Below are 14,212 nucleotides of genomic sequence, written 5' to 3'. Positions count from 1 at the left end.
TCCATTTTACACAATTGTTTTGAATATCAATGCATTCAATACAATACTTTATTAAAAAATTTATTTTACAAGACCACCAAAATTTCAGTTTGTTATAAAATTCATTATCGCCGCGTGTGTAAATATACCACCAGCCGCCTTTTATCGCATCTGACGTCCAATTAATAAAACCATCTTGATAACAATATCATAAACAAATATTGGATTTTATATATGGAACCGAATATTGGGCCAGTCATCGATAATACTTTTTCAGAGACTGAATATTTTTTTGATGCTAGAATTAAACCAGTGCGCATGCAGAGCTTAAGAGTGACTGTATATTGTCGAGCCCGTGTTCCTTATGCTCAGCACCCGAACAATAATTGAAGCAGGCCTGCAAACAGATTGGTCAGTTCCCAGCCTCGTTCTAAGGGCCTTTTTTCTCGCTTTTTATTTAAGCGCCGCCATCTTGAAAAAAGCGAGAAGATAAGGCCCTGGGAACGAGGTTGGTCAGCTCCAGAACAAGAGAAAGCAGGCCTGCGATCAGATTGGAAGCTGAAATTGTTAGCGAATGAGTCCCAGCTCTCACCGTTCGTCTCGCTTCGATGCAAAGGCACGGCTACCATTCAAGATGGCGCAGGGAACTGTGAAGGGGACTATTTGTGAAGTCAATAAATGAAAATGCACCATGAATAAACTAATTACAGCTAAAAGTACCGGCGTTCTCTGCGGTCTTGGCTTGTTGCTTGAGGCTTTCGGTGCGACAACGAATTTTTGAATAGGTGTATATGAATTATAGCCTCCTTTCTCGGAATGTATTAAAACGTCTAGCTTCTGATGAAGTTGTCAATATCAATATCCACTTCAGACGCCCACCCATCACACCGAGACAACATCCTTGAGTCAAGAGACGTTAATGTTGAGCACCTAAGCAAATCACCTAACCGTATATTATCTTTATCATAACACATGATGAAAATGCGAAAAATGCGCCGCAAGTTCTAGATTATTCGAATTAATATAACAGAAAAGCCCGTTTCTAATGGATTTCTGGATTTGGCGGGAAGTCTGTTTCGCATAAAACGCGGACGCCTTCTTTTCCCCCTCCCACAGCTCACGCTTATTCCACGTGCCGAATCATCTAGAGATGTCCGCTTTACCGAAAAGGTGTTAGTAATGAATAAGACTCGAGCTTCCGGACATCAAAAGATTTTTTTCGATTTTAAAATTAAAACAAGATTGCTTTATAGCACCCTACGAATGATTCCGGATTGTTTTGTTCGTTGTCTCAGCCAGGGGATTGGTAATTGGGAATACAATCAGCGGGTAGACATTGTTAAAGCTCAGCACTTCTTACCGCGTTGACTTTTCTCGATTAAGAAATTAACAAATCAGTTAAAGCTTTTCATCCTAAAAATATAGCCAATCAGCAAACGTTTTTCCCCCTACAAAATAGCCAATCACCAAACAGGTTTTCAGTGCCATGGATACAATTGGTCAAATTAGCAAACTTATGCCATAGAGCAAGATTTTTTTGCTTCGTTCAACGTCATACATAGCAGTACACGCTAATTCCATTTTTTTCCTTTGTTTTACTTTGACTGTTCGTCACTGATTGTTGTCAGTTGTCACAACTTGTTGTCAGTATATGATTGTGAGTTACTGATTATGCAACTTCTATCCATATTACTTAATTCCAAAAAAGCAGATTTTTCTTGAAAATGTCACTACCGATTCACGTATTTTGGAAATATTGCGGTAGAACCGAAATAGTCTTTTGTCAGTTTTTTTTTTTTTTTTTTTTTTTTATTCGTTTTTTTTTTTTTCTTTTCAGGATGACTCGTTCGCAGCTCTAAATTGAATTAATCTATTTTCCGTACGTAAAAGGCCAGAGTTTCCCGCTGCGGAAATTGCTGCTCTCCTATACCAACATTTAGTTTAGTTTGGTCGTCTAATTCGTTATCCGCAAACTGTCAAACAGAAAACACTAGAATGGCTTGAAGCGTTCCATTCTGCCGCTAGTGTTTTGTTTTCGACCAGCGAATCACAGCTAGCAAAACCAAAGCTTCTTAAACAAAAGTCGTAAGAGCAAACTTTCTCGTACATAAAAAATAAAAGAGTGTTTGTCTTCTACTAGCTGTATCAATATTAACCACTTATATTTGGACTTAAAACTATGACAGTTTAGTACGAAGAAATGAGTTTCGCGCGTGCTCGCGAACGTACGCTCTAAAATATCAACGGAACCTTTGCCAGTGATTATCATTTTCGCCGGCGATTTTTTCATTCGTTCATTTATTTATTTATTTTTCGATTTAACATTTAACCAAAGTCGTGTCACGAATTTTGTTGATTTCTTTTGTAAGGCATCACTATGACCCAATCGCCTAAACCCAAGAGTTTAATGACCGCAGCTCTGAACTGCCGCATTCGAAGGGTGTATAGAATTGGATTAACACCAGAACTGAAATAAGTGATAGTTAGCGTTACATCTCTTGCTAAGTGGATGTTTTCCCAATTCCGGCAACTTACACATTGCACCATTAAAACGTCAACGATGAGCATTGGTAACCAACTTAGAACAAAAATGCACATCACAATAAGTAACGTCTTTGTGACATTCTTTTCTCGTTCGACTGCGCGTCGAGTGCGAACCCCGTTATTCTCGGGACGGGAAACTTGTCCTTGGTTTTCAATAGCTTCGGTGCTTAGGTAAAAGGCGGATGACGAGCGCGAGTCAATCGTAGCATTTACTTTCATTACGTTCTTAGTATAGTGACGAATCGATCTCAAAATCCCAAAGTATGCTAAAAAGATGAAAATGCAGGGGATAGAGAAGCCAACTCCGTAGAGATAAAGTTGATACGAAGGTGTCTGCCATCCTAATACCGGCAACAGCGCCAGATGGCCACTCTGCAGCCAGATCAAAACCACTCCAGCCAGAACCCGCTTACTACTGATCAACATTTCGTATTCAAATGGGTCCTTGAGCGCATAATAGCGGATTATGGTAAGAGCCGTTAGACTGGTTAGCGAGGAAGCTCCTGAAATAATGGCGAACAAATAATGTGCAAAGAATATTTGATCTTTCTTGTACCAATAACCACACGCTAGCAGCGGTTCAGCGCAGGCTCCCATGATGATGTCACTCACCGCTAAATTCACCAGAAAATAGTTTCTTCGCTTGCGAAGTTGGCCATATGGATCTTTCACGAAGGTGATGAAAACTAGCGAATTCCCAACCACTGTGAAAACTGCTACGATCATATAGAACACGGTACTGGCTAGTGACCCTTCGAAATAGTATCCTTCGTAGAACATCACTGTCTTCAAAGAAAACACATTTGTAAACCAAGACTCACAGCATTCTCGCCAGTGGCAGGAAATCCAGCGAACAAGCAAGTAGCTTTCAGCAAATCAACGATCCTCTGTAATTGACGGAGGATTCAACATATAGATTTAGCATCGAGTTGACAGGGAGTTTAATGATGACGCTGAGACGTTCTGATTGGTCAAGAATAAACTCTCTAACCGATACTTTAGTTAATAATGCCTTTCAAGTATAGTCAATAAGGCCGTTCAGTTGATAGAAATGTTCACAGTTAGAATTTCGGCATCGAATACGAATCCAAAGCGTCTATTCTCTGTTCTAAATCCTTCTGGACGTCAAATTGAATAAATCAGGTCTGAACGAACGGAAATCGGGTAAGAATTAATATTATTCTTCATGGAAACGAACTTCAGCCAAACTAGTTTTATTTTTGTTGTTGCTTGGCACAGAAAATTTATTGCTCATAAGTATGTCATTATTTATAGATATGATTATGTTTCTGGCTGTAGATTGACTTTAATTATTAATGACTTTAATATTGATGTTTTTATTCAATGATACAGTCGAACTCTAAGATGAAGAAGTTCGCTTGTTACCAGGGGCAGCCGACGATAAGTTTTTTCATTTAAAAAGTGTCTGTGAAATTTCCAGGTTGAACTATTAGTTTGAATGGGGATGCTCACGTATCGAGAAAGCAAGGTGAAGCTAGTGCTTACATATACCAATCTGGCGGTCAAAACAAGAGAATTCCCTTCTCTAGAGATTTGGAATCTTTTTTGGTGTTCTTTCCACCCCTAGGATGGAATTTCAAGTGCAAGGTGTCTATAGCAGATATCGGATAAACCTGGTCTCTCCCACTCACTCTTAGACACTCTTCATCTACTGAAGAATAAAGCAATTTATCAGTTTAATTAAGCATGCCAAATTAATCGGAAAAGCTGCTCTCTCGGCGACGCGGGAGGCGCAAACAGCTTCTTAAAATGTAAATAATTATTTTAAAAGTGTCATGTTTGTATGATCGTCTTCTGCCATGGTTAGCCAAGTAGATGGGGTGAGTTCAATAATTATCAAGTCTTTGATAATATCTGTAGACTTGAAATTAAGAAACCGTTATTATAATCATCCAGATCATCATCATCATCAAAAGCATAATACGATCCTCCTCCTCCTCCTCCTACTCATTCATGATTTTAGGAAATGAGTTCAAAAGAGAAATCGTGTCTGATGTTTTTTGAATTCATTTTATAGAATTTTTATTTTACGTTTTTAGTTTGAAATGCATATGAACAAAGTAAAAGAGAAGGGAACGGTGAAAACACTAGAATAAGTCTATCATTTAGTCATCGGACATACATGTGCATACAAAAATGGTCAGTAGGACAACATACACAAGATTTGGGAGAAAATACGAGATTCGCGAGAAAAATAAGGGTTTCCCACATCAAAGGAACGCAAGGATTCGGGAGACATCACAGCCGTCAAAATACCTCAAAACATAGATACGACACGCGAGAATCCCAAAAAATAAAAAAGCTTAGACAACACAGGGATCCCGAAATATAAAAAATGAAATCGAGAATCCACAGAGATCCAACAAGAAAAAATGTATAAAAAAACAGGCGTTTTCAAAACAAGATAAGGGAAAATTACATATGCAAGAAGTTTAAGAATTTACTGATTTGGAAAGAGACCAAAGATTCGGAATGTTCCGATTACCATAAAATCTGGAAATGACGTTTGAAGGGGAAAAAATGCAGCATAGAGAAACGTCGAAACCACAGGAATCCCAGTAACATAATTACGACTGAAGAAAGTGAAAATGACCATCTTTAATTTTTCCCCAGTGAACAGACTGAAGTAAAAACAGTAGTTTCAAATGCCAAATCATTAGTGCATTTTGTAATCATAAATATAATTTTGGAATCATAAAACGGCTTATTTGTTTAAAAGGTTAATAATATTCTTATAAGAATTTAATATAGTAACCTTGATTTTTAACTTAAAAGCATGCATATCTTCTATTTTCCTAGATATTTTTCAATATATTTCTACCCTCCTTACCAAACTCTTGCTAACACCCTCTAAAAGAACTTTAACTAACTATAAATATAAAAATAGAAACGATTAACTGTAAACCAACAAACCCGAACTGAACACGGACGACACAAATGAGTACGTTACACCCACTCTAATCTAGGATTAATTTGTAAATATATCAAATGTAGGTAAAAACCCAACAAGACAAACAACAGCAAAACAAACATGACAAAAGTCCCTGTCCCTCTTACGCTGATGGTTGGAATTTCATAATCGCTACTTGTCTCCAAGTTTGTGGATCCTAATCTTGATAGGTTGAAAGAACGTCCTTGACAGTTCCTGGTCCCCAGAAAGTTAAATTGTCCTGCAGCAAAGAAAATAGTAGAATAAATGGACTACTTCGACGATATGGCGGCCATCTTGGATCGCAAGGCATAATGGGGCGTCCAGGGGCAAATAAAACTTCGCTCCAGTAATGACGTCGATTGATATCAACAGCTCACCACAAGAGAATACAACAAAAGATGAATTCAGATGGCATATTTAACACACGAAACTCCATATATTTACCATCATTTTGGTTTTTCTTTGACCCCTGACAAGATAGCCGTCGTATCGTCGAAGTGTTGTATTGTTAAGTTGGACACTGCTGCTTTCATTAGGCACAGCAAAACTACCCAAACTTACGCCCCTCCCCCCATCTCCACAAACAAACCTCATTTTGAATTAAACCCCGAAGCAACTTTAGGGCTGATCTTAAGGTAAAGTGAATGGCTAACTCAAAGATTGAACTGAATTCAGTGTGTCCACAGGAATCCCGCGTGAATCAATGAAATGTGGGTGCTGAGATACAAGGTGCAAAACAGTAACTTGAAATCATTTTCAAAAAAAAATCAACTATAAAATCAATAGAAATTAGATATTATCTTTCAAGCACAAAAAAAAGTATGATTTTTAGTCTCTTTAGTCAAACTTTTGGGCAGGTGGTCACCGCCCTCACTACAGCCCTTGTTATCTGGAACTGACATTAACTACAAAAAAAAAAATATGGCAAACACTCACTTGTGGAACATGAAGACAAAAGCTTGACAGATTAAAGTAGATAGACTTGTTGTTTGGTGTCTGGGGAGCAATAAATAACATTGTTATATCCCCTTGTTTGAACAAGTGCACACATGGTGGGATGCAAACAAAAGGTTACAAACCCCTTTATTAGCTATTCCAAGGTTGAGGAGAAGCTGGGTTGAGCTGGCATTGCAGTACAATGTGGGACTGTTTTAGGGGACTATTTTCTAAGATTTCGATTCCCCTAAAAAACCCGGGGGGGGGGCCTCCAGGAAAAAAGTACCGGGGATGCTCGTCGGAAATTTTGAAAAAGACCCCTAAAAGATACCGGAAGTCTTTAAAAAAGGGCGTGGCTGAATGATTTTTAGCCCCTAAGAGATACCACAAGAAATAGTATTAAATTTTATATAAAAACCTCCTAGGATAAGCCATATAGATGCACGCTTCTCTCCTTTTCTGACACCCTAAGAGATACCAGAAAATGCTGATTTTCAAAAATTCGCATTTAACACCCTAAAAGATACCAAATCGCGAATTTTTACCCCTAAGAGATACGATGAGCATCCCCAGTACTTTTTTCCCGGAGTCCCCCCCTGGGCTAAAAGAGTCCAATAATGGATGTAATATGTAATATTTATCCAATATTGTTTTCTATAGCACTAATTGCTGTGACATAAGATATTGTCTTTACTTTGCCAACCAGAGATCACTTCCCTGATGAAACAAAGCAACTTGGCAAGAACTATCATGATAATGGTTGGCAAATTAACATCATAATGCTAATGCATCTAAGCAGCAATTAGCAGTAATTTTGCACCTGCTAAGTAGAGTTGTGGGGATTGGCCAAAATAAACAATAGTTTTCATTGTTGACTCGTTCTATTGTTCTGTTCATATTGTTTCTTGTTTTATTGTATTCATCCAATTGGGTTAGATCCAGTACAGTAATGTCGCATCTGCTAAGTAGAGTTGTCGAGATTGGCCAAAAAAAAATCAACAATAGTTTTCATTGTTGACTCATTCTATTTTTTTGTTTATATTGTTTCTCGTTCTATTGTATTCATCCAATGGGGTTAGATCTTCTTAGAGCTGCGACCTTGCACCCAATAGGCTCTTTGCAGTTAGCGGTAATGTGTCTGTACTGGTAAGCAAAATTTTTTTATTTTATTTTTATTTTGTAAAGAACTAAATGAAACGAGGTGTAATCAGTGTATTACAAAATGCAGTTTTATTACAATCTCTTGAAACAGGTTGTAGAAAGTTTGTTTGCTCACCAGTATATTTCACCCATGGGAATCAAGATGTTCATTCATTTGCTCTCAGTGAATTAATCAGCACGTGATTGCTTAGCTGCAAAGGGTCAATTAGTGCTATACCATTAATGCAAATCCAGGTTTCCTACCTGCAATCTGTTTCTGTTCACAAATAAGAACATGGACTGTGAAGGGTTGTTCATGATCAGTCCTGTACAGTCTTTCCTGGCCAACAGGTGAAGAAGCTGTTTCTCATAATCACTGTGATAAAACTCAAACTTTACCTGGTTGATCAAAGAAATTAAAGACAGGAAATTAGTTTAATTTAGTGAACATGCTTTTGAATCATTAAACCCTGCTTTAGGCAATGACTATGTTTTTCTTTTGTAATACAAATTGATTTATACTATCCCTCCTTGCTCAGGAGGTACATGTTATTTCCTACACTTTTAGGAATATCAAAGCTAGGAAATGGGAGGGTGTTTAAATGTACCTACTGTTCCCCTGCAGAGACGACATAGCATAGTTTTGATTGGGGAGGGGGTGATCTGGGGGGTCTGCAGGAATGCCCTTACCCCCTGAAAATTTCAAAAATTGAGGCTCTTTGACCATGGTTTTAAGGAGCAAATGCAACATATTTAAAGCAATAAAGTCATGTCAAAGCATTAGGCAATTCATAACAGAAAATCGGGGATTAAGCTAACTCAATCTCCCTTGCCTCCTTGGTCCCTGCCCTAGCTCCCTTACCCCTAGTTGATTCAGACTTGTATTTCTAGAAGGACCCCAAGCTATCAAGCCGTACCCTTGCAAAACAAGAAGGATTGATGGATGGATGGATGAAGGGAGGCAGGGAGGGCGGGAGGAAAGGAGTGAGGGAGGGAGGGAGAGAGGGAGGGAGTGAGGGGGAGAGGGAGGGAAGGAAGGAGGGAGGGAGGGAGGGAAGGAGGGAGGGAGGGAGGGAAGGAGGGAGGGAGGGAGGGAGGGAGGGAGGGAGGGAGGGAGGGAGGAAGGAATGGACAGACAGACGGACAGATAAATGGATGGATTGAACACCAATATCTATCAGCTAACATTACCTGTACTGGCCTGAACTCAGAGCTTTCATTTCCTTTCCACCGAGAAAATAAATGGCATACAATCTTCTCTATGTCATTCCGTGGCCAGAGAAAAAAGTCTACAGACTGAGTAACACCAAGGACATCCTATAAAAAACATGCCAAAAGACAACAGCGATAGTATCAGTAACATGAATCACATTAGAAATATCAGGCAGAAGGTTTTTAATGAACATCATTTGGTTTCACAGGGACTGTAAAGGACCTTTGAAAGTGCTGGGGCTATCTTTTATAGGGGGGTGGGGCTAGTTTTTGATGACAGGGATCATGGAGTACCTTTAATCAACTTATAATCAGTGTACTGTAGATTACGAAGAAATGCGGAAGGGCTATAGCCCAACCCTTTCTGTGGCCCCTATTCTGTTTAAGAACAGCATTACAGCATCCACTATGTTTTGTGATCTAGTTTAACCTCAACCCTTCGCTAAAGTTTCCAAGGCATGTGATACAAGCTAAGATAAGTGCATGATACATTCAAATACCAAAATGTAGGGAGCAATTTGTGAACTGCAGGTTTACTGTGACTTGGGATTCTTCCTTGAAAGGTTTGTGATTCAGGAATGATTGGTTGGATTTCATGAAAGAATAAAAATTCAGTCAAAATTAGCATTCCTTAATGTGATGTTCCCTAAATATGTGATGCATGCATTTTATTGCATATTGATGGGTGTAACCAAACCCCTTGCCCTCCATTCACCATACATTGGTTCACTGGTCAAACACAAAGCGCTCAAGCGAGGCACCAAGGTACTTTCAAAGCATTATTCAAATTTCCTTGCAACCTCGACTGAATGCTTTGTGTTTGATCAGTGAACCTAATGTATGGATCCTGTTATTGCTCTAAGTATTACCTCTCTCATACATTGGTACCTAGGTGCATGTAGTTGGACAACATCTTTTTCTAGCAACTCCTGAGAGCTCTCCAGAGTGTATGCATTCTCCTGTACCAAAATGAAAAACACATTATTCAAATCTTATTATTCAAAAAAAAAAAAAAAAAAAGAAAAGAAACAAAAAAGGGTTTAGTAAAGCAAACCATAGGTCTTGTATATATAAATATTTTCTCTTCACCTTGACACCTTTCATGATACTGTCTTCATAGTTGTTAGTCATGATAGGAATAACTTCTGCTACTTTAAAAAGAGCTGGCTTCTTTTTCTATGAAAGGAGTTTTCCAAGTAAAAAAATGAGATATTAGACAACAAAAAAAACAAATACAAAACATCACCACCACAAGTACAGCGATGACACAGCTCAATGGGGTTGAACTGAAAGAGTGTAAAGGTGTCTCTGGCAGCCACTATTATGTCCTGCCTATCATACATTAGCATATACCAACTTGTGAACTTCCTAAGAATGTGCACACTCATTGGTTAATTGGAGGTGAATATTGTACAATTTTCACCTATGAATCTCGGAATATTGAGTCTGCAACAAAATGGCATCTGCCGGCAATCGTTTTGCTACAATTTCCGATGAGGAAATTAAAAAAATGAAAGTAAATGCCATTCCTATCAATACTAAAAAGGCAACGAAGTATGGCCTAAAAGTTTTGCTAAAAGTTTTGCATGAATTTGTCACGCAAACTAAATGTTTCTGTTTGTTTGTTTTTATTGAATTATTGTATATAAAAATAAGTTACTCTGTACACAAGTTGGTATATGCTAAAACAATTATTCGCCTCAGGCTCAGTGAATATGGAGAATATTTTACCTCGCCGCTCGAAGACTCATATCTCGGTAAATATTCCCTGATATTCACTATAATTGCTAAATATCTACTGAAGATGGAGGGTTTATTATCGACTGGGTAAAATGGAGGTTTTATAGCTCCCCCTCCACCTTTCCCCCTTTCTTCATCTTACATTCAGTTCCTTAAATTTGGATGTGCACGCAACGTTAAGAAAACAGTCTATCATGTGCTGCGAAACCTAAATAGCAATAAATGTAGCTACAACAAGGCCGCAGCCACCACTTGGACAGTGCTTGGTTTTTTTACTCAACTCTTTAAATAATATTTTTTACAGGGGGGGGGGGGGAATGGTTCTGAAGGTAAAAAGTGGTGTGGTTAAAAGTGGACCAACCATACTGGTGGCTATGGCCCTGAAAGAGCATGCAGCAAATTTTGAAAGCATTATCTCTGCTAACATCTTTACCACCCTAGCTCCACTAACACCACCCCTTGTCTAGCCCCCTCCTCCTTACTCACTGACTTTAAGTTTATATATAACTTTTACTGCAAATTCTAGAATGTTAATCTTACTTTCGTATACCCCGAGGTATCTATTAATGCACTTATACTTAATATTGTAAGCTATGTACACGTTTACGTACAGGTATTGTAATATAAATAGCGTAAAACTCGACAAGAAAAGGTCTTATTTACCTTGTCTTTGAAGACAAATACAACGTACATCTCATACTCAAAATGGTCAGCCAAAGCCTCTCGTTTACGGCGTAATTGCTCTCGAAGACGGTTAACGGTGCTTACTTTCCTCGAGCAAGGATCACTTGAAGGGTTTGCTCCTTTAGAGTTGGGCATTTCAAATGAATTTTAGCAAAAAAATACGAGGTTCCCTTGTTAAATTCAAAGTAAAAGTAACTTGAAGAAAATTTAACGTCTTGCGACGGAAAGAACAGTATTTCTTATCTTACAGGGTCTACCAGCTTCATCTTGCACATACTGTTGGCCTACAGGATATACTAGGTTATATGAATTCATGAAAATCGCTTTCCTTGTGGATAAAAACCCGAGTAATGTTTTTCACCCTTGCTGTAGAGACTGACAAAATGGCGGCAAGGACGTCATGTTCTCCTTCAAGACGAGGTTTCACACAGGTATCCCATCTGATGAGGAATCGGCCTAATCCACGTACGACTTACATTTTACATTTTATTTATTTCAAAGGCCACCGTATACAATTTGTACATTGGCACATGGCTAAAGAAAATACATTCAATCAAAATCTTATAAATCAAGATCTTATTATGTATGATAAATAGTCATATTATTGTCCTCTTAATTGAAAGCACTCGTGCACATATTTGCAAACGAGGCTTTGGATTTTTTCTGGAGGGTTTAACAAATTCTGGAAAATTTAATTTTCACTCTTTTTTTAAACTTATGCACTAGTCAAAGTAAACCATCACCCCCCCCCCCCCCCCCACCCCCAACCGGGGACAGGGTGGGGATTGGTGGGGCATTTGAAAAATGAGCTAAGCAAATGTTGGAACATGCCTCATAGTGTTTGTATTCTATCGATCTTCTCCTATTCTTTCAAAACGTGAGGTGGCTCGGCCCAAGAACTATGTTCATTGTTCATTTAATCATATTTCACACCACGCCATGTTTTTACACCACGTAAATTAAAACTTGACTGAATTATATCTTCTGAACTTATCTTCGTTTACTCGTACTGTACTGTCATCCACATTGAAATGTTTTGCTTCTTTTTCTTTCCCTGTTTATCATACTAGAAGCGACAAGTATAAGATTGTATGTTGAAACCAAATATTCTACCGTGGCGATTCGATTTCAATGAGATCGTAATCAATTCGAAGCTCAACCTTTCTTTTGAAAAGAGTGCGTAAAGGGATCCACCAAAAAAGCTTTTCTAACTTCTCTTGTGCCATCCCAGATTTTAAACAAAAGTATTTGGATTTTTTTTTTTTTTTAATTCACAGGCAAACCAGGGTCCAATAGGCACGATCCACAAGCGTTAAATGTTTTGCAATACGCTAATTTATGCAAATTAGATAAGGACCGCTATATTTAGTCAAAAGTCAAATGCCCGCCCATTCTGACATATATTCAGCGTCAAATTCCCCACTCTACGGAACTTGACTATGGTAAAATGCCCGTATAAGTGTGCAACATAAATACCACTAAATACTGCTAAATTATGCTAATCCTATTGTTTTCTATGTTTTAATTAGCACTATTTACTACTAAGTAGTGCAAAGTGTTGCACACTTTTAGTGTTTGTACTCTATCCTGGTAGTTTAATGCTCAGTTACCGGACAATTTTCCGATCTCCGACGCTGCATCTCCGACCCTGAAAATCCTGCCTATGACTCCATCGTACCTAACAGTTGTACTTGAGCTTATTTGGAATCTGAAACACTATTTTCGTTAAGCAAACATTTTGCTTCTTCGCATGATTTACGACAACTATCACTGGCATTATAAACAGGATGAGGCATGGACAGTTCATTTTGCATCTTCGTATCATCAAGAAACTCTTTCCAAACACAGCACCACACACGACGACCCTGGAACTGATTCTTCGCCTTGACCAAGAAATAACCCCGACTTTTACCAGTCTCGGCATCTATAGGAAGCATAGAGCGAAATGCTAGCTCCAGAGGGACCCAGTATGGAGGATATTTAAACCTAGCAGTGTCAAGAATCAATATTGAGTCCGTTTCCTCGTCATATGCTGCTATGGGACTAAAATGCCCCGAGCCAGTCTGCTTTAAGGTTTGGCGATCATACGATATGCCAATAAATGTGCTGGGATTTTCGTGATCTACCTCATAGTCCTGATCACCATCATTCATGGTCTCATTAGCTCTTCCTTCGGTACAGACACAGTAAACAGCTCTTTTGAACTCTTGGAAATCTTTCTCGTCATCTTTCGGCCTAAGTATCTTATAAACTGCTCCGTTACATGTAGCTAAACATTGAAACTCATCTAGAGTGATACCATATTTCTTTAATAATCCTAGTGGACGATAACAATTCAGTAATTCTTCTGTGAACCATCTCCAAGGAGTTTTCCACAAACGTCGAGGGTCAATCCGCAGTGCATTCAAGATGATAGCCAAAGTTGAAGGACCACAATAGGCTGGTTCTGTTTGAGTATTAAAGCAAGACGAAAGAGATAAAAATGGAACAGCAGTGCCATTAGTTATACAGCGAACCAGCCGAGCTTTTGATTCATTTGAGCGGTAGTCGATGAGATTTTCTGGAAGCTTACGACCATAAAGAGACTCTGTCGCCATTATTGAGCCAGCCGTTAAAGTACACAAGCGTTCCTTCGATATGGCAGAGAGAGACTGTCGAAGCCGTAGCAGGCGACTTAGATTTTTGCAGTACATGTTCGCCGAGCGCCGCCTCCGGTGAGGCTGATTCCGTGACTACGGTCAATTCAAACAAGGCTTTATTGCTCTATTATTTCTCAATTCTACCTCACCATTACGTCATCATTAGAAACACCGACGCAGCTCACACTAGTTTTTAGCTAGTTATATCTTTTCATTGCGTCATATGGAGAACACGTGAGATTGCGCCGCCTGCTCGCTCAGCTCAATGCGTTGTTTGCTCGGCTGCAAGAGGGGGGTTGGTAACGTTACCTTGCATATAGGGGCAATTTCCATAAAAGGCTATCGGTTGAATGTTATGTCATATGAATTGTATACCGCTGCAAGC

General features: G+C 38.8%; 3 protein-coding genes across 3 annotated transcripts; all 3 read right to left on the bottom strand.

Annotated features, from left to right (window-relative positions):
• Positions 1-3,622, bottom strand: LOC116305087 (5-hydroxytryptamine receptor 2A-like). The gene has a single exon (XM_031714920.2). It carries the CDS (start codon positions 3,301-3,303, stop codon positions 2,320-2,322), a length of 984 nt encoding a protein of 327 aa, XP_031570780.2. The 5' UTR covers positions 3,304-3,622; the 3' UTR covers positions 1-2,319.
• Positions 3,623-5,122: 1,500 nt separating this feature from the next.
• LOC116305088 (uncharacterized protein C6orf62 homolog) lies at positions 5,123-11,601 on the bottom strand. Its single transcript, XM_031714921.2, has 7 exons — positions 11,168-11,601; positions 9,854-9,940; positions 9,634-9,723; positions 8,744-8,869; positions 7,817-7,951; positions 6,413-6,472; positions 5,123-5,714 (listed from the first exon to the last, which is right to left on the bottom strand). Exons 1-7 carry the CDS (start codon positions 11,321-11,323, stop codon positions 5,652-5,654), a joined length of 717 nt encoding a protein of 238 aa, XP_031570781.1. The 5' UTR covers positions 11,324-11,601; the 3' UTR covers positions 5,123-5,651.
• A 364-nt stretch (positions 11,602-11,965) lies between these two features.
• On the bottom strand, positions 11,966-13,926 carry LOC116305086 (uncharacterized). Its single transcript, XM_031714919.2, has one exon. The coding sequence runs from the start codon at positions 13,879-13,881 to the stop codon at positions 12,886-12,888; it is 996 nt and encodes a 331-aa protein (XP_031570779.2). The 5' UTR covers positions 13,882-13,926; the 3' UTR covers positions 11,966-12,885.
• Between the last annotated feature and the right edge of the window lie 286 nt (positions 13,927-14,212).

Source organism: Actinia tenebrosa, unplaced genomic scaffold, assembly GCF_029948245.1.
Source record: "Actinia tenebrosa isolate PJP-AT-01 unplaced genomic scaffold, QUT_ActTen_1.0 PGA_scaffold1__47_contigs__length_23844297, whole genome shotgun sequence".
Taxonomy (NCBI): domain Eukaryota; kingdom Metazoa; phylum Cnidaria; class Anthozoa; order Actiniaria; family Actiniidae; genus Actinia; species Actinia tenebrosa.
Note: the sequence above shows the minus strand (reverse complement) of the source record. Positions and strands in the feature narration are given on the sequence as shown.